The 21080-nt window shown below is 35.3% G+C and overlaps 1 protein-coding gene across 2 annotated transcripts; it reads right to left on the bottom strand.

The window, feature by feature from the left end:
* Positions 1–13692: 13692 nt before the first annotated feature.
* On the bottom strand, positions 13693–20341 carry LOC113726813 (phosphatidate cytidylyltransferase 4, chloroplastic). Of its 2 annotated transcripts, none has more exons than XM_027250690.2 (7): positions 19663–20339; positions 18419–18720; positions 17753–17943; positions 17091–17215; positions 15784–15917; positions 14867–14982; positions 13693–14220 (listed from the first exon to the last, which is right to left on the bottom strand). In XM_027250690.2, the coding sequence occupies exons 1-7, from the start codon at positions 20074–20076 to the stop codon at positions 14129–14131; spliced, it is 1374 nt and encodes a 457-aa protein (XP_027106491.2). In that variant the 5' UTR covers positions 20077–20339; the 3' UTR covers positions 13693–14128. The 2 variants fall into 2 exon arrangements, with proteins under 2 accessions (XP_027106491.2, XP_071931410.1); XM_072075309.1 differs by lacking the exon at positions 13693–14220 and adding an exon at positions 14323–14608 and having other exon boundaries at positions 19663–20341.
* Positions 20342–21080: the final 739 nt, after the last annotated feature.

A 21080-nucleotide genomic window follows, 5' to 3' on the forward strand; every position in this document is an offset into this window, starting at 1 on the left:
TTTTGACAGATTTGTTTTTCTTTTTCATGCGTTCCAAATTATAGGGCACTCACTTCCAATTGAAGAATATAGTTAATTTATAGTTTCTCTAAAATGTCCTTAGTTAATATAAGTTGTTATTGAGTATAACCTAACTTATATAATATAAAGCTAATTAGTAATACTCCATTTAATGTAAGGGTATATTAAGAAGATAGTGAGTTAGATTTATTTTTTCAATAAAGTTAACTATTTTTCTTAAAGTATGTAACCAAAAAAAAAATCAAATCTATCAAAACGGGACAGAGAGAATATTGAGCCTAATATATATATATATATATATATATGATTGGGTGCATGAAATAGTTAGAACTTTTGCAGCCCTACAAAGAGCTTTCTTTTTCCTATTTGAAATTAAGAGCTTTTTGTGATGGTAGTAGTTTAGCTGCTTTTGCATATTTTACAATTTATATTCCTTGGAGGGCTCAATGACCTTTTTACAATTGAATTTTTAGTAATGAAGGGATGTAATAAGTACAGCTACATACATTGGGCATTTCATTGAACATGTATGATAGCCAGTTAGCCCTAGGCCAGTGAGAAGAAGCTACAAACTGCCCTCAATCCTTGGGGTGGTGGATTTTTTAATTTTAATGTGTGTATCTACATACATACATATATACATATATATATATATATATATATATATATATATTTCTTTTTGACGAATACTGTGTGAATAATAGAGTATCAGAATACTGTTGCATTTCATTGGTGATCATGTATGTGACAGTTGAGGATTATTTGTGCAGCTTTTATGGGAGAAAGTATCAAAGTAATAATCATATTGAGACAGATAATGACTTCATTTCCTTTTCACAAGACTTGGGACGTTGAGACATGCTTTTGTCCTAATAAGTATAGTCTTAAATATGACGAGAGCCATTAGTTGGCTTGTTTAATCGTTGTTTAACGTTGTTGATTACAATAAAGCTTGCGTTGATTAAAGTATTTTGGGGGGCCATTATACCAATCGATTGTGACAGACTGACATGTCTTCTTTACCTTCTCAGCGCTTTTATTTCTTTCTTCATTTCCTCTCTTTTTTTTTTTCCCTTTTTAAATCGAAAGTAAACAAACCATCCCTCGCTTTTTAAGGTAATTATACGGAGTACAAGAAAAGCTCAATAGTTTAAATGGTCTTTATAAGTTTGAATATATCTCTTTCTCGTTCTTAATGTTGATAAAAAAAAGTAATTTAATTAATTTCACAAGTTATTAATTGCAAGTATGTTTACATACCATATTGGTCCTAAAACACACTAATCTGATTTGAGAAAATAATTAAGCAAACAGCTAATAAAACTTCAGCCACGTTAGAGAGGGAAAGCACGTTAGTCTTTTGGACAATATAAATGCCTGCAATATGTACGTTCTACTTACAAGTGGCCAATAAACACCATGAATTAGTTTCAGATTAGAGGATGAGGGTATCAAATGAAGTTCTCATTTTGCTAATATAGTAATTATCAATATTTACTGCTTTGTCTTTTCTTCGAGATTAAGGCCTCGATATACTTATTAGTTGGACAAAAGTGCCGTGTCAGGTACATGCTTAGCTGATGAGCCTTTATTTTAGCAGTATCCGTTTGAAAAATTTTATTATAACAGTGTATATGAAAAATTTTTACTATAAATATTTTTTGAAATATTTGATATATTGTATGAATGAGATGTTTTTTGAGTTATTTTTATTTGTATAGTACTGTAGCATTATGTTTGAAAAACTTCTTTTTAAAAAAATGGCCAATCCAAACGGATTCGCCCCTCCCTATTTCTTGAATCTTATTGCTCGCTTGCTTCTCTTTTTTTTTTAGAAGAAAGGTACATACCTGCATGTTTAAATAATAATCCATTTAATCCTTTAAAAACAAAACTAAAACAAGCTTAATAGTGATTAATTTAGATTTTTGAAATCTCTACTATAGATCCTTGAATTAGAACCTAAAACTATTTTCTCAAAGCTTCTATATCTTTCTCTGTGTTATTGTTTTGGTACTATATTACTTTTGTTTTTTTTCTTTTTGTTGGGACAAAAGCCTCGTCTCACTGTTGAGTCTTGTCTGGCAGATATAAGCTGTACTGTTACTTAAAGCCTAAAATAAAATGTACAGTAGAGAACAGAACACTTTTTTGTAATGGTACCTTTCCTTTTCCTTTTTTCTTTTCTCTTAGACAATCAGTTTTATTCTTGTTCTTCATGCATTTTCTGCGCGTACCTCTGCATGATGATTAAAGCGGGGCAATTGGTTTTCCTTCTTGTACTCCGTTACATATGGATAGGGTAAACTTTAAAAAAAAAAAAAAAAAAAGAAGATAGAGTGAAATAAATATAGGGATTTTTCTTCCCTGTGCCGGAAGAGACGTTTTACTATATTTTTGCTAAAGAAATTGTATATTTCTCTTTAGACAAACTAAAAACAAAAAATTCTATGTCAAAGGACTGGATTATTGGTAAGCACATTTCGTCCCATAATCAATAGTAATGTAAGTGAAATTAGAAGAAGGCAGAACGTGGACCGGCTGTCTCTTGTCTAAATTTGTCTGCAATGTGTGCCCCATTAGCCTCGCAGTTTAATGGCAACCAGTCCTTAGTCCTGTCATTTTTTCCGTCCCAACTATTCCCCTACAACTTTTTTCTTCTCCCCCCATTGAAAATATGTCTCTTTTGTTCTTTTCTCTGGGCTTGATGGATGTTAATATTTACAATTTTTTTTAGTTAAACTAAACTTCTATAGAGGCTAAAGGACCCTATTTGCAACCTTTATGTATTTTCTGTTTTTCTTTCTTAAATTTGAAAACAAGTCTAAACCAGCGGAGCCCTTCAAATTATCAGCCATTCTGCAGATGTTTTTACCCTTCAAATCCTTTCTAACGAACAATCTGTAAGTTTAAACAAGAAAAGTCAGATACATGTGAATAGCTGGTTCAGAAATGGCATGTTTTTAAAGCTAAAATTAGGCTTGTTAATTTTCACGCGTAAATGTTATTTGCTGCATCCTCTCTAGCTTAAACATAGTAACTAAGAGTTGTTAATGAGGCATTAAAGAATTTTAAATGAATAATTTCGTTATAACATCATCTTGACATCATAAGAGTGGGAGATGGAAGTTACACAAATGACTCTGTAAAGATTGTTCAGTTTGATGCAATGAAATCTAGTTGTTTTTGCCATTCCAAGCAAAAAAAAAAAAGGTAAAAAAAAACTTCCACTATAAGTTTCAAAGTTTACTTTTTGGCATGCTTTACTATAATTTGGGAATTTTTGGTGAGTCAAATGACCTTTGCTATAATCTATAGCCTGTAAATAAAATAATTAAGAAAGAATAACATTTTCTTGTTATAAATTAGTATGACCTAGAGAGCACCGGAAACCCTAGATGAGCATTGCAGAAAAATACCTGATTTTAGTTACATATTACGATCGTGAGGAGATGACCAAGAGAAGTGCTGCATAAGAACACAAACACAATCTATATTTTCCTCTTAATATGTCAAATTAATGTATTTAATAAAGAGAATTTCTATATTCAACATCACACGTTATAATCTCGTGCCTGAAAATAATCCAATTTTCCTTTTTCCCAACTGCCAAACTAACCAAAAAACAAAATAATTTCCTTTTTTTTTTCTTAATGATGAAAATCTTCCATCTCTGCAAGTTCTCCGAACATGCAATTTTTTTGATTAACTTAATGCCTCGAAGCACATGAAATCTGATATATATATATTTAAAGATTTGCTCTACATGTTATCAACATCGTTACCACTAAATGTCTTGCTTGTTGCATTAGAGGAGCCATTCAAATAATAAATCATTTCAGAAGACATATTCTACCTTTGACTTGACTAGATCATTACTTGAGCTGACAAGTTGATCTAACCAATGCCTAGGAAAGAAGAAGATACAGTAAACTGTTCTGCAGATATAACTTAGAATCATTATTGATTCCAACTACCAAATCCATCCCTACAAAATTTGGACTTGGGGATCCAAGAGTGGTTAGATTTCCTTTGTTTGTTAAGACCATTTACTAAACTGTAAACTCCAAAGATGTAAGATTATACTTAATCCGATCATGGATTATTATTGTTAATAATAATAATAATAGGATTAATCTTTCATACACCGATAATGTATACATTTTCACCATTAGATGCATGACATATAATCTAAATTTGAATTTGAAACATAAATTTTACAAATTTATCGTGCATCCGATCATGATAGTATATATATTGTCAGTGTATATAAAATTTATTCATAATAATAATAATAATTTAGTGTACGGGAAAATATGCAGATCTTTAGGGCACTGTTGATTCTTCTTTTTTGGGACATGATGAATCACATCACTAGGAAAAACTCGAAGGTGCTTTGTATAAAAAGTAAAAGTTCCACAGTTTACCTGAGACTGATATTCAACTAATGATGTAATTAAACACTCGATTTCCCAAAAAGGAGTACCTAATACACGATTGAACTACTTATGCTTAAGTACTTTGGTCTATGCAACTTGCAGTGGAAAACATAATTAAATCACCGAAAACATGTTTAGTAGTATAATATTATCCGTGGACCATAATGCTTTGCCTCCTTAACGCATGCCACGGTTGGATTATTTTCAGTATAATTGCTTGCGTCAAGCAATTGCAAAAGGATTGGGGTATACTTATGTATGTCTAATTGCCTTGAGAGCTGGATTAGCAGGAAAAAGAGATTGAAGACAAAATTGATTAATTTAAACAGCTTTCTTACATCGTTCAGATATGCTTAGCTAACTGATTTCCAAGTTTTAGAGGATGAAGACTTCCACTTAAATAATACATTATTGTATGCAGTTAAACCCGATTGAGATATTAATTATCACAATTCTTTCTGTCGTAATTATATATCTTTGTCCATTAAGGAAAAGTTCGGCTAAACCTCAATTCTAATGATGGTGACGGATGCAGTATATTTGTTAGGAAGAAGTAACACGACCGAAATTGACAGCTGTTAACCTTAAAAAACTGCAGTTTTACTAGTTCAGTACAATTTTTTTTTTTTTTTTAAATCTAGTGACTTGTCCCGTTAGTTGGGTCATGCCACTTTTGCAGTTACCTTCATAGGTAAAAACAAAGAGAACATATTATGAATCACGAATTAATGTCCCGTTTTTGGCGCAAGTAAATTCCTTTTAATGCTCTTCTGCTAAGCTTCATATATACTGTAGTACATTTTCTATTGCCATACTAAATCAAGGATCAAAAATGGAAATTCTCATATTATTATTTAATATTATCTTAATCAAATTAAAATTTAGTAATGCTATTGGAGTCATAACTATGGTAGCTTTATTATTTAGCAATTAGTATTCTGTTAAAAAAAATTTTGTGGTTGTAAGATTTGGTTACCAAATCTCTAATCTATAAACAAGGAGTCTTATCATTTTGATCAGTTGAGGAAAGTGGAAGATTTACGCTCTTACCATTATTGTGTGATTAATGATATATTGATAATATTATCTCTTTACTCCTACACATATTATTATGTGCATAAATTGACTTCCCATTTACTATCTCCATATTATAACTTTTTAGTGAGTTTTATGGGTTCTAAGTTTTCTCCTTTTTTTTTCTTGCCCTTTATCTGGTTTTGTTTGTGAATTGTGCCCTATCAAATTTATGTACGTCACAAACTCCATAGAATTAGGTGATGACAAGCATGGCAGTTGCTGAATTTATCAACTGATATATATATTTTTTTGTGTAGATGTTTAGACTTTAGCCCTTAAATAAAATAATGATAGGATTGCACGTATTGCCTAAATGATTGCTGAAGTGACCCCGTATACTGATGTCATCTGTTGAAGGTTATAATTGCACCTTGGGTGTTCGATACTATTAAGTTGGTGGAGAAAGGAATCGATCTCAGAATATCGAGAGAAAATTTGTCATTAGCATATTAAAATTTTCCGTCCCACGTCGAAAGATTGTGATTTCTTTAATTTGGATTTAAGGTTATTAGCCACATCTCCTATCATCAATTGGTTGGATGGTGTTGATTTGTAGGTCTCCCTTAGATTAGTCTCTGACTCAATTTGACGATGACTTTCTAAATGTTTTAATCTAATTGTGTGTGTGTTTCTTCCATATCTATGGAAAAAGCATATTAAAAAAAAAAAGCCCAAAAATTGTTAGGAGTTGCGTTTTTCTTCAACAGGATGTTAATTAATTGAACTCCCAAGATTAATAACGTCTTGAAGTGGTTGTTGAGGATCCTTATTCATTTCCGACAAGCAACAATAATGTGACAACAGAAGTCAGGTCAACTCCTCATCGCAACACTCGTCTAATACTACAAGTTAATCAACCCAAGTGATGGTACTTTCGGACAGTAGCTTCTAATTTTTAAAAAAAATAAACATAAGCAGCTTTAATTAGAAGCATTTGCTAATGGTTTAATTAGCTTTTGCACCCTAGAAATGCTTTGTTTCGGCACTTTACATCTTAGACTTTTAATTTCATGGGAATTAAAAGTTTATTAGTATGGGAAAGCTAGCACATTATTGTGACACTTGTACAAATATATCAATGTATCAAATACTTTCAATTCCGTTTTCCAATTCATACAAAATACCAAATTGAAAATTAATCTTATCCCATGTAGTCTTTCTCCAACTAAAAATTAACTGCATATCTTACCCTACTTAATTTCCTACGGGAGAAAACAAAAAAAAAAAAAAAAGTTTGGCATGCATTACTTGCTTGCATGAGTAACAAAAGGCAGGAAAGGAAAATAAAAGCAGAATATTCATTTAGAATCCCACGCCTCAACATCGCAATATCGCATATGTGGTCAAATAATTTATCAAATGTTCTTCATGCAACCAATATTTGAACTATTTTGGAATCAAAATTTGTACGAAATTCAAATGCCTAGGGCTAAGTGCACGATGTAGAATGTACCCAATTGACGTTTCCTTGTACAAAAACTCACCTTTTTGTTGTTGTTGTTGCAAAAGCATTTCACGAGTACATATGGGGGACTTTTAATAAAACCCTTTACATAAAAGCCTGATTGGCTTAAAGGTGGACATCGAACGAGACAATCCATCTCGATGATTAATCAATGCCAAAAGAATAACCTGGTTCCCATGCATATGCATGGTACGAAGGCGTGCTTAATTGTTACCAAGAAACGCCTTCCTACGTCCATTGATTAAGACTGTTTTACCTTTTCTTTTTTAATGGCCTAATAAGATTCTTGCATAAGTGAAATATGTATAAGCTTGAGGTGCACTTTAAACAACCATCAATTTTGCACTGAGATTTGCTCTTACACTTTTCCACTAGAACTTTCAGTAATTTTCTTGTTTCTTGCTATCTAGTGTGACAGTATCATTTTTCCAATATCAGATAGTGGGGATTCTTTTTTGTTTTTTTTTTCACGCATTATATATCTCTCATGGCAACATTAGAAACTCGTATTCAGCTATGTATGGATGATATTCCAGTTTCCATACTAAGGAAAGCTCTGAAGTAATGAGTTCACATAAGTTAAGGAACGATTACCCAAAATTTCGTGATGTTAGCGTATCAAGCAACCGATTTCCTGTTTGGAATTTTCCCAAATTCATCTCATCTTTTTTAGTTCCCTCGTTTCCAGCTTCTGAAATTATAGCAGATAGTATGTCGCCCCATGCACTATCAAGCTTTCCTTGTTGAAATGGAGAAGAATGATGATTCAAGCAAGCAATCTTCTTTTGGCTTTTTCCCTTACTGATTCAAGTTAGCAGGAAGTTCCAGCTCCATCATGCACTCTAGACTGGACCAAATGAATAATGTCAGCATATCTCTCGAGGACTTGCTGAAGTTTGAATCTCATATCTGCTAGATGCATATCTCCCCTACTCCCCTCGCGCATAGGTTATTGGTATAGTGCTACTCCAAAAATAGATGGCATTAGCATGTGGCCTATGACGCTTACCTATTAAGTTCAAGTACCTTTGTCGGACGGAAATGTACATAATTTGTTTGATCAAAGATAGAGATACCTGTTTACAGTGCTGCATAGGTGTATATATGTGTGTGTATATATATATATATATCACTTTTTTAAGATGTAATTTATGTAACGTGAACGAGTAACTAAAGAATGCGTTGAGGAAATACTTTCAAAAATTCCAACTAAATTTTTCCACAAAACAAGGAAACTAGATAAGGATTATGACTTCACGGCTTCAATTATTTGCGAAGTTTTACTGCCACATATTTATCAATGCCAAAACAAACACATCAAGTAATGCTTCAACTCAGCCTTAGTTCTTTCGAGACGTCAAGCAAAGCAAGATCAGCTGTTGCAACTTGCAACTTGTAAAGCCCTCTCGCTCTGCTGGTCCAATTAACGCTTTCGAGGGGCAGAGGCCATTGGTACCATCACGAAGCATGGACCATATGTCAACTGTGGTGCAATATATTATAAAACCCGTCAACTTCGATCTCCTATCTTTTTTTAGTGCATACCAAGAGGATAAGCTTTACCATAGTCCCTGCTTGAAGCTCTATAATTGGTAGAGCAAAATATAAGGTCTTGGAAGTCGAAAACAAAGGGAATTTCTTTATCACTAATATGTGCTTTTGAAAAGGGATATTTCCAAAATCTTAAAGGACGTCTTCTTCAAGGCAAGTACATTGATTGAAATGCAAACCCCTCCAGGACTCGACAACTCCAAAGTCCGCAAGTTTATTGCATGATGCAGCCCCACATTACTTTGGTCGAGCTACTTTCACCGCTGTGCCTTGGCCAATCATGAGGGAGACTTCGAGAGGATAGCAGCCTCCCGGTCCTTCCATTCATAATCAGCTCATCAAAACCCTATACATTTCTCGTTCGCTTCTTCTTTTTTTTTTTTTTTTTAAACAAATTTTGGATAGGTTCGATTCCGATTATTACAATGAGTTAGATATGCCTTCAAAATCATAAATTGCTCACGAAATTTATTACAGATTTCCTATTAATACAACCATCACATCAGCAGCGAAATTCGAACATATGATCTTTTGTAGGAAAATGATCTGTCATTAACAAATGAATCAACTTGTGTCGTTACATTTCTCATCCTATATTCTGAGACAGAGCTGGCTAGATCAAAGAGCTTTAGAAGGTTGATAATTCCTCCGATTAGTAAAATCCTAGGTATTTAAATTTATTGATCTATACTTTAATTAACATGTACAACATGCATGCAAATTAAAAATAGAAGTCAAACCCAAGTTTTTTGACGGTAGCTAGGAGTAGTAGGACAAAGAATACTCCTCATTTTGTGTCTCACTAGAAACAATTCGCAGCTAAAGTACTAGACCATGTAATCACAATAATTATTAATTCCTCCAGATCAAGTCCCTTATGGACTTTAAACAAATGTACCAAGAATGTATAACCATGCCCAAAAAAAATTAAATAAATATAAGAAGGGTGTAAAAATGTGTTTAGATTTTCCATTCTCTACGTGCGTGCAACTATTGAGGACTATTAAGAGCCAAAAGCCAATCGCATCTTCTAGTGTGACAGAATCACGGTTCTATTAGTGTCAAATATTGGGATTATACTAGGTGGCCAAAACCAGCAAAATTAAACATTTTCAAGTTGAAGGGGCAGCAGTAGGGGATGAATGTAAAAGGGATGTAAAAAGAGGCTTTGCCTTAGTACTCGAGAACCATAAACGTATAATTCTTATAAGCTCTTTGATTTATATATGGACCTTCCGTGCATATTTGATGCTTCTTTAGTCACCTCAGAAAATGAAAGCAGATTCTAGCGAGAGAGGAAAGGGGAAGGGGGAAAGAGCACCGAGCAACATCGAAGCATCTTCTAGATATAGAAACACGTAAAAAGCAGACAACTTTTGCATGGTCTTAAAGGAAAAAAAAAATAAATAAATAAATCACACACACACACACACCGTTAGCATGGAAAGTATAATGATAATCAACTTTTCATTAAGGAATTGAAATTTGTAAGTTAAAGGTCTTTTGTCATGCAGAAGCCTCCTTGGAGTGAGGGATTTGGGTGCCATTTGAGAACATTTTCGATAGATATGCTATTATATGCCCCATGGCCCCGGACATTTTGACAGCTTTTGCCTTCTTTGAAGATACAATATGTTTGCTAAGGCAAAGATGAGTGGGGGTCACTCTCTAAAAAGCCTAATAATTCAGAGGAATGGCCATATCCTCAGTCCTGTAGTCTTGTTTGCATGTCAACTAAAGCCTCCAAGCCTCCATCTATTGAAAAAAAGAAAAAGACATTTGTGGGACCAAAAGAAAAATCATAAGCTTGTTAGAATTAATAACATTTTTTTTTTTAAAAGAGAGAGAGAGAGATAAGAACGAAATCCTGACACCCACAAATTACCTTAATTACTTTACCGAAAGCTAGCAAGATGAATTCCAATATTCGGTATGCCTTAGCCCTACCTAAAATGTATAATTGGCCTGCATTCCTAGACATACACATGTTTATTAGGGTTGACGAGAAAAAAGAATTCATATTACATTATTGATTTTCACTAATAAATTTAGTATATTACTGGTTACTCGGCAAACGAAGAAGCCCGTGTGCCCCTCAATTATTCTCGAAGGAATAAAGATGATTATAAATTCTTGACACTGGCAATTAATCAACCGAAGCACCTAACTTCTATAACCAAATCAATACTCCCTCCGTTCCTTATTAGATGGCCTGAATAATTAATTCTCTTAGATTAAGAAAGTTGGTTATTTTCTAAAAGTCAACAAAAGTTTAACTTTACTTCTCAAAATTACCCTTTATCTCTCTTCATCTCTTCAACTACTTTTATTGTTAATGCTACAAATACTGCATTTAATTATTTAGAGTTCCAATTCAAGAAAGTTGAAAGGGTAAGCAAGGGTAAATTTGGAAAAAAGTTCATAAATACTTTCTTGATATCATAAAATGACAGATAAAAAGAAACAATGAATTAGGACATCTAATAAGGAACGGAGGGAGTATTTTTAAAAGTTACAGGGGCGATGATAAGTTTAAGCACCAGAATGCGTTAAGGTACAAAAACGAAAAAAAAAAAATAGGCCAAGAAATCCAATATGTTGAGCATCCAAGGCATATATGGCCCAAGAAAAGTGACAAAAAAGCAAAGGAAAAGTTAGGATAGTGAAGAGAAACTACTACTACATGGATGTGCGTGTGCAAGAAAAGTTCGGGTTGTCATCAGGCAAAGCTTTTTTTTCTTCTTCTTCTTCTTCTTCTCTCCCAATCTTCGTACTTTTTAAGATGCCTGCCCACCACCATCCCCAATCTCATCTTTTAGTTTCCTTCATCGCCTCAATTTTTCATATGGGGTTGCTTCCATTTTCTTAGTCCGCTTTAAAATAACGCAATCTTTCCTTCCCACATATTTGTTTGCTTATACCAAAAACCCTTAAAAAGTAACAACCACTCATGCTTGTCAAAAGTCACTAGATTAGTAGAGGTAGGCCCTCCCGAAAACTATACAACTCCCTCATTGGTCTCCCGATCACTCATCCTCCCACACATTCCCATGCTATCTGTGCATGTAATGCTGAAGCTTTACGAAGGGAAAGAAAGTCCATGCAGCTGCATTGCACCGCATGGCCGCGCATCCTTCTTTATCTCCACTCTTTATGTGCTTTCGTTTTGCGACCTTTCATGAAAGGTCAACCCAATATGGTGCACCTGTCTAGTCTGTTTCGTCATGATTTAATTTCCAATTTGTACTGTGAACATTTGTTTTTTCTTTGTTTGTTTTTCTTTTCTTCTTCCCCTTTCTTTTTCTTTTGGGACATAATTAAATAGATCTGGGAGTGTTTGGATAGTGTATTATTTGGAATATTATTTGAAATAAATACTGTATCACTTTTTGTGATGTGATGTATGTGAGATAAAAAGGTGGTTGGAAATATAAAAAGGTAGGTTGAAAAATGTGTCTATGATGCAAGCGAAATATTATTTGGAATAATTGAGGTATCCAAACAAACCCATTTCCTGTCTGGCCAGAGGTCCCCATATGTTAATCAACGTAAAAACAAAATTTAAAAGGTGAAAAGAGGCCTCAAGACTTTGCCCCATTTCCTCTAAAAGCGCTAACTAAAGGGGAAAGAAAATTAAAGCCCGTAAATCATTAAATCCCGCTTTTCCTCCAAGGAGCCCAACGCGCAAGCTCAAGTGCCTAACAACTTCCAAAACCATCGTCACCCATTTCTATTTTGGGCGCTAAGTGTAAATGATCTATAACAACAATAGCATCAACAACATGTTAATTTAGAACTCTTTCTATTGTAACCAAAAAGATTGTGTATTCGAATTTTGTTATTAATGCGAAGATTATGTTTGCGAATGATTTGTAAGAATTCTGTGAATGACTTTTGATTCTGAAAGCGCGTTCTGATTAGTAGCAGTGATCGGAACTGAATCCATTCATCCAAATTTTTTCATACAAAAAATAGATATACAAAAGAAGGTTCAAAACAATTGTCACCAGCACTAACATGTATTAAATGATTTACTCCAATAAAAATTGCGTCAGTAAAAACTATTGGAAACACAACTTAATCATGCATCAAACAATAAATACAAGGCATTTTGTTGCGAAACGCCTCGAGAAAAGCCTATGTATGCTACACGAAACATGTCAGCATATCTACAAAAGTAAATTGAATGAAAAGAAAGGTAAAAAAAAAAAAATTGTGCAATTGATGATGTCATCGTCACGCAAACACACAGAGAGGGAGGTGCGGAGCCGCAGAAAGAGAGAGAGAGAGAGGGCAAATCATAAATGCACAAAGAGAGCTTAAAGAGACAAATCCACGTGAAAGCCGAGGCTTCGCACCTCTTGTGTTGTGCTGTTTGGAGCTGTCCTGTCTGTCTCCTCTGTTTTCAGCTTTTGGAAATAAATGCCCCCTGGCCCCCTGCCCAATACACCACTCCCACCTCCCCCTCACTCACGCAAACAAAAACCAAAAAAAAAACATTTTTTTAATTAATTATATATAGATTTCATAATTTCTTTTGGTTTTTGGTGAATGAAACTACAGTCACAATGTGCCGGTACTAGATTATGGAATTAAGGGCTCGATTAGTTGGAGGAGATACTTACTCTGGTTAACCCTTTTAATTAATTTCTAGCATTTCATCATGCCATGCACCCGAGTAAATGTTTTGACCTGATTTACTACCGAATAACATAAATAATCTAATAAGAGTAAAAATTATATACATCGCTCGCTCGCTGGCATAGAAAAGATTAATCCTTGAAATCAATATGCATGCGAGTAAAATGGTGCAGAGTACCATTAGGAGCTATGAGACTCCTAAGAAGTGGTAACAACGAATGGCAGAAATCTGAAGTCACCTGGATTCATTGAACTGGTTTAATATCAGCTACATAAAGTACTTACTGCCATTGGCCCCAAGGAAGCAACAGTTTCCGTCAGCGCACACACAACTGAAACACAGGAGCCATTTTGATTTAGTTCCAAGGGCAGCAATTTTCTTCCATGCTGCTGGATTACAACAGCTTATTTCATGCGTTCCTTAGCAGTTTACATACAAGTAATTCATACAACCGTGCGCAAGACCGTTCTGCAGAGGTTAAAAGTATGCGCCTAAAATACTTTTGACAAGAGCTTCCCAGTAGAGGTCACCCCTGAATAGAATCTTATTAGAAAATTGTCATGCTTTAAAAACAAATTTACAATTATATATCACAAATCGTTGGCCTCAGCATGCAAAATCGCCATTCAAACATGAGATCCATCTGGATTTACCAGATGTCTAGCCAAAACATGTCAGCCATGAAGAACATGTCAAAAGTATACAAAGACGCTAAAACTGCAATGCATCTCAAGCATTGGAGCACGAAATCTCTTCCCCAACCAGACGCCAGCTTGTTATAACAAATTGGCTGAATTGAGGATGTGTTCTCCACTTTTTTTGCAATTCTGTTGGCGAGCTCAAGGATCCAAAATTTGCTTCTGGGTATGCCAATAGAGGTGTCATAACATTTCTGCTTCTGCTTCCTCTCTGTTGAGCAGCCAAAATGTTTTATCAAACTCCATAAAGTGGGAGGAAGGTTTTGACAAAGGTATAGGCCAGTGCGCCGGTAAATACATAGCTGTCCACCCTATCTAGTATTCCACCTGCAAATTGAAGAATACCGTCTCATGATAAACAGGCCCAACCGATTGCTATATAGCCCCTAAAAAACAGGAGAGACGAACTTCTCCCTTAAATTGTCACAATTTTGGGAAGCAACAAACATCAACCAAATTTGGCTTTAGCAACTGAAACCCATTTCAAGCCCGTGGGCCCGGGTAGATTAGTGGTTTTGGGTTCAAAATGAACACTCCAGATTTCGGGAGAGCTTTGGTCAAACGAAGAATGGCTAAGGGAAGTGTTGAAGACAATCTCATTCAACTCAGTTCCAGAAAAATGGGTCAGTCCGCATCCATACAAATGCTTAGATTGCAAAATGCACAGCATGTCTTGCACAAGTTCCATGTTACTCGCCAATCAAATCACACAAAACTGAAACATTGCAAGTCAAGCACGCTCGTCTCAGATAAAAGAAACCAACATCAGTCATTCATGATACAGATAACCAAGAAACTTAAAACAATATTTAACCCGGAAACCAATTAACCAGTGACAGAAACTTAAGCAGCATAACATGTTCTTATACAGTAAAGGCAACTAGAGAAAAGAGTATCTTCTTCCCAGGTAGCATCAATCCAAGATGTTAAGCATAACGACAAAATAATTACAGAAAGGCCAGGAGAGAGTTACCATGCCCAGGTATAAGAGACCCTGAATCCTTGACACCTGCATCACGCTTGATTACTGACTCAACAAGGTCACCCAAAAGGGATCCGATGAAGTTCAAAAACCCAAATGCCACAGCACTAAAAATTCATTGGCCAAAACGAAAAATTAAAGAAACATTAGACTGCATCAAGATAAGCTTTTGAACTATGATTTAATTATGCATCTGCAGTAGTTTCTTAAAAACTGTCCCACTATTCAGTTGTTATATCACGACAATTTTACAGCCACAGTCTATCAAACTCACATTGATACCATCAACTCAAACTGCTGGGATGCAGTACCATCAACTCAAACCAAATATGTGACTGTCAAGGTGTGCAGTCTTTAGTACCAGAGAATAGACTTTTCCTTCCACCCAAGTAATGTCTGATGGTTATAGCCCTATATCTTACAAAAAAGCTTTTACTTCAAGTGCAAACCATATCTATTCCATTTTCTAGACTAATATTGTCATGAAACTGGTAACATGTACAACAAAAATGCCTCTATACACGAGCACACCTTGACACTCAAAAGATATGCTGGAAGACCAACATAATGCCACATCGAGAAAAGGAAAACCACTATAGATGATACTAACAAGTTGAAGTTGTTTTTTCAAAAAGCAACTAATTACAGAGAACTCCTAAAGATGCTTCTGATGAAAAAGATCAAGCTGACAATGTCAAATATGACAAACATTTTAATGGATAATTCCAATAGATACTCTCGCAAATAGAAGAGAAACATCAGTGCCATCCTCCATCATCTTTCTCCAGTTAAATGTACCTTCTATCTAAGAAATTCTTTGCACTTTGAAAAATAAGACAAAAGAAAGCTTGAACAGCAATTTAATAGGAAACATCTCAGAGGAGATAATATGAAATAAAGCTTTTCACCTTAGCACAGATCCAGGCCAACTTAGAATCTTCGACAGCAGTACAGCAGTAACTATACAACCGCCTAAGCCAGTAAGAGCTCCCTCCCACGTCTTTTTTGGGCTAATATTGGTTAGTGGTGTCCGACCAAAGGCCTGCATTGAGTACAAAACAGTCGTGTCTTCCACTCATGAGACATGAGACCGACCAATATATCCACACCATGTTGAGAATTATTTAAAGATGCATACAAGGGCATGTACTTACAACAACCATTTCTACCCCGCTTCCTCCAACCCCCCCCCCCCCCCCAACCCAAAAGGAAGAAGAGCTTACCCAAAAGGAAGAAGAGCTTCCTTTCCTCTAAAGCTATGTTACTCGAACTCAGGCATGGGAGTCAGAAACAGGTATGTGTCAAAATTGTCTACTTCGTCAATCATCTAAAACAAGGATATGAGGACACTTTTAAAGAGTCAAATACTGGTAATTAAGTACAACGGAGATTCTAGCAAATATACAAATTATGTAAATCATTGTTTACTCATTAACAAACAGGGACTTTCTTACTAGGGAGTTTTTTGATATTTCACATATTTAACGGAAATTTGCAATTATAGCTAGGCCGCATTTCCTTCTAATCTGAAAGTCCTAAAGTTTTCAACTTCACTTTCCGTCTCTCCTCCTTCACTATCAACATCCATAGACAATGAAGTCAAAAAGCCAAAAAATTTTCAAACTATCCCAAATGGATCCCACAGCAGTACCAGTGTCATGTCGGGTTGAGACAGCTTTGTTGGGGTAAAACAAAGAATCCGAGTAACATAGCTCCAAAGTTGAATGATTGTTTTTCCTTTTACTCATTGGAGGCAAACTTCTCCTTATTGTCAGCTTTGCATTCCTATCATCAAGTAGACAAATACACAACTATAAATCTTCAAAATTAACCTAAGAAAAAATCTCTATAATTACCTAGAATGAAAAATTTAGGCAAATGTTGATTGTTAGTGATAATAGCAAGAATCCTGTTTTCCAAATCTTCTCCATCCATTTATACACTAGTTCATCATCTCCAGAATGAACCTAGAAACTTTTACTCTGGTTCACAATTATAAGCAAAACAATTAAGGTTCTGGTCCGACTCATCATCTCCAAGTCACAAATCTTGGTTCATCATCTCCAAGTCACACATCTTGGTGATCGCAACCTATAGTCCTCATACCTAGTTGGGAGAGATTTACATTCTAAAGTTCTGGTCAATGAATGGTCATCAAAAGGAAAGAGAGCGTAGAGCAATAGTAGGTAGGATGATGTGCAAGGCAAAAGAGTACCTTTCCACCAACAAAAGCATATGTATCTGCAGCAATAATACTGCTGATTGAAATCAAGGTTGCCACGAGACCAACCGTCCACTGTGTTTGCCCACCAAGCAATGCCGGCCAGGCAGCTGCCACTTCTGCAAAGAGAAACCCAGTTGACCATTTACCCCAAGGAAAGGATAGCTGAAACCGCTAGATCAAGCAGGCAGAACCTTTTACAAAGTGTATACTACCAAATATCCAGATATGACAGAAACATGCAGGGAGAAAAAGGGGAAAAAAGACAACTTGAATACTATGCCGATTCATAAGATTAGAACTGATAATTTAACAAAAAAATTCCAACATTTCTTTGACCACATGATAGCCACTCAATCCCATCAAAGTATTTTTTTCCCCTCCTGCATCTTCTTTCCTTTTGGGTTTTAATTACTGTAAGGAATAAGATATGATCATGCTGGCAACCTATAATGTCAGTGCAAGCTTTCAGCCAATAACCAAGGACCACAATTCTCCACATTTTCCATCTATGAAGAAATAGAAATGAGTTGGACACTAAATTTGATGCAATAGATCATTCTACTATTATGTCTACAAAGTTATTTTATTTAAAATAAAATGGGAACCCATTTTTCATTGTTCTGAACCAAAAGAATGGAGGCACCACTTCTTACTTGTATTCAGGGCTGGCACTGCCAAACCACATCTCAGCTTAACCCAGAAACAAGGAAGATAACCACAATAAAACAGGCCAAACATTGCGCTGCTGAGTTGAGCAAAACGAGGACTTCCCCTTTGCAGAAGCAATGCAATTGCAACAACAAAAGCTGCAGAAGCCACAGAAACATCAATGTGCCCAAAGTATCTGAGAAAAAAGTGACAGAGTATTGATCAGAAAAGTTTCAAAGAAAAGAAACCCAAACCAAATTCCCCTATTATCAAGTGTGATCGTGCATGCTAGTCCATCAGCTAATGATAACAAAAGGCACAAAATTAATTAGCATAAAGCAATCTGAATAGTAAAATCACAAAAGGACTATGTATGCCATTGAATCTTTAGCCATCTGGTAATTTGTGATAGGGGATGCCATCACAAGTCTAACTGGCAAAGCTTGAATTGACTCAAAAACATTTCAAAATGACTTGAAATCCCGAGTAATTTGTACTGCAGAGAAACAGCTATGTCAATCCATACGAGCCCTGTGATAGGTGGTGTTCCCGTAGGAGAAATATCAAATCCAGTTAAAGTTAGTAAATTAACCTTTTACAATCTTATAACATGCTTGCACAATTTTTTGAATTCATTTTAGGAAAAACTAAAGTATAACAATAAATCTTACAGTGTGAATAAAGGCATGAGAGCATAAATAATAGAGCAAGCTCGTGATACATATCGAGGAGGTGGGGTCATCCCAGCAGCAATTCCAAGGCTTCGTACAAGCTCAAAGAACTCCCTGGAACCAACAAAAACAGCAGCTGCAAGAGCCCCAGTAAAGATCCATCCTCCGGCCAAAACTATACCTCCAGCGGATAAGCCAATGCCAAGTCCAAAGAAAATCCTTTTCTTCAGTTGGCTTGCTTTTCTTTCACTCTCTGTGACTGAATCTTCATTCACTGGTAGATCATTGCCTTTGTTAGCTTCCTACAACATTCCAAACTCCATTTTAATCACCTTAAGAGGCCTAAAGAGATCCAGATATATCAGTCTGATGTACAACATATGCTTCTCTGAGCTTCAAATTTTACTTCTTCAGATTCTTAGTAAATCATAAATTAGCCTAAGATCTATTGTGCATTCATTTGCATAATCAAAGAATGCACATTGAAGCATTATCTGTAATTTTCAATCTCTACATTGGAAAACAATGTAGAATCATAGAAATGAAGAGTAATATCAGCAGTTATCCTATAAAAATCTAATCTTCACAATTATTATGGTCATCATAAAAAATCTGTCTATGAAGAATATGCAAAGAAGTGATGTGCCAGTTGCATATCCTTTAATTCGAGGAATGCGAACTGAAATGAATTCTTTAAGGGACTCTCGCACTTCTTGTCAACTAAGGCCAGCACCAGTACTGTTTTGATCTCACAAGCAAAACACTTTAGCTTTTTGTGTTGCCTTCTACTTTTCCAGATAACCCAAATGACCAAACAAAAAGGATTACTATCTTGCTATCCAATCCAAAATCCCAGTCCCTTGTCTAACAAGACCATCCAAAAAACAGTAGACCATGGTTGAAAAACTCAGACTTGCACAGCTTTTCGCATGAAGCAGTTACCATTATTTAGGCAAAACTTAACACTTCAATCTTGTCAACCAAACCTTTCCTAATTTTTTTTTTATCAATAAGAGTATAATACTAGAAAAAAGCCAAAATTGCATCATATGAACATTGCTGAAGTCCAAATGAGATAAAAATATGATTCTCTCACTGAAAACTAAAATTGAATGACTCAATTTTCACAATCAATTCATCATACAGCAAAAAATGAAAAAAAAAACGATGTATATCACGCGCAACTGAATTAGAAAAAGAAAGAAAAGGAAGAAAAGCTACTTTTGATTTAATTGAAAATTTACATCTTTAATTTGGGCAGAGTCATCAATTCGGTCAGGCTCAGCTCTCGCAACGGCAGTGATAATCCGTCGAAAGCACTTTCCAGAAATGCCCCCAGGAATCCGGGACTTGGGTCGAGCAATTGTATGCCTCGCGGGTTGTCCATCAAAAACCAGACTTATTCTCAAATCTGACAACCGGGTGGTCGGTCGGGTTAATCTTAGACTACTTCTCACCGAAGAAGAAGAAGAAGAAGCAGAATAAAAAAAAGAGGAATTAATGGCACTACGATGATGATGAACGGAGTGCGACCCGCGAACTGAAGTGAGAAAGAGCGGAATCAAGCTGCATCTATCAAAAACGTCGACGCAGGAAGGATATGAAGATGAAGTAGAGCAAGAAATAGAAGCAGAACCAGAAGCAGAAAAGGCAGCCATTTTTTCCCTGGCTAGTAAATTTAGGGGAAGAGCAAGGACTCAAGTGTAATTATACTCTGTCGCCATTGTTTTGTGAAGGGAGAGAAAAGACGAAGAATATGGAACAATTTTGTAATTTTAGGATAATGAGAGCGGCCGCATGTGTTTTTTATTTTTCACGACCTTCCTTTTTTGTTCAAGTTCTGGACGAAACGAAACCTATGTATTCAGGCTGTTAGGTCTGATATGGAAAATGGGCAATTGCTTTCAGACTTCGATAATTTCGAGATCAATAAGACAAATTGAAGTACACCAAGGACATCAAAGGATATATCACAAGCCACGGGGCCTTTGGTCCAGTGATCATCCCAAACCTTCTAAGGTTTGGTGATGCAAAGAGGTTATGGATTCAAATCCCGTCTCCCTCAAAAATTTGTTATAATATGTGACGGTCTTTTTTGACTTTCTTCGAGTGAATTTCTACTCACATCGAACCCCCTCCCCCCTCCCCTTAGAATAGGCTAGTTTAGGTTATAGGAATCCTATCGTTTTGACAAAAAAAAAAAAAGGACATCAAAGGATATATCACAAGGCTGATAACAAGACTTTGTTTTTCTTTTCTTTTCCTTTTCCCTCGTTAAAAGAATCATTGTGCAAGTTCTCAAATCATACCAACCAGAAATCATATATTTCCTTCTCTTGTTTTTTTTAAGAAAATAAATCATGAATCCCAATTTTTTTTCCCAAAGTTGAAGTCTTTGAATTTAAGATCTCCCATTCACAATCTCCCCTACCTTACCATTTAATCCCTCACAAATTTTTATCAATGCATGTAAACCAATCAAACTATGTTAGGTCGATATTCTAATTTTGAAAATTTTTTGTTCAATTAAGTGTTATCCGGTTCAAGTAAAAGTTTTTTTTGTTATAATCATCTAAACTGAATTCACGTAATATATTGTTCTAAGCCAAAAATGTAAAACCATTCAAATAGAATTCACATACTGTATTATCCTAATTCAATA

This window comes from Coffea arabica, chromosome 2c, assembly GCF_036785885.1.
Source record: "Coffea arabica cultivar ET-39 chromosome 2c, Coffea Arabica ET-39 HiFi, whole genome shotgun sequence".
In the NCBI taxonomy this organism is placed as follows: domain Eukaryota; kingdom Viridiplantae; phylum Streptophyta; class Magnoliopsida; order Gentianales; family Rubiaceae; genus Coffea; species Coffea arabica.

Coding starts and splice junctions, on each gene's coding strand:
- LOC113726813 (XM_027250690.2), bottom strand. CDS start 20,076: ATGGCTGCCTTTTCTGCTTCTGGTTCTGCTTCTATTTCTTGCTCTACT. Junction 18,721..19,662: donor ACTCTGCCCAAATTAAAGAT/GTAAATTTTCAA, acceptor GGAATGTTGTAG/GAAGCTAACAAAGGCAATGA. Junction 15,918..17,090: donor ATGCTTTTGTTGGTGGAAAG/GTACTCTTTTGC, acceptor TACTCAATGCAG/GCCTTTGGTCGGACACCACT.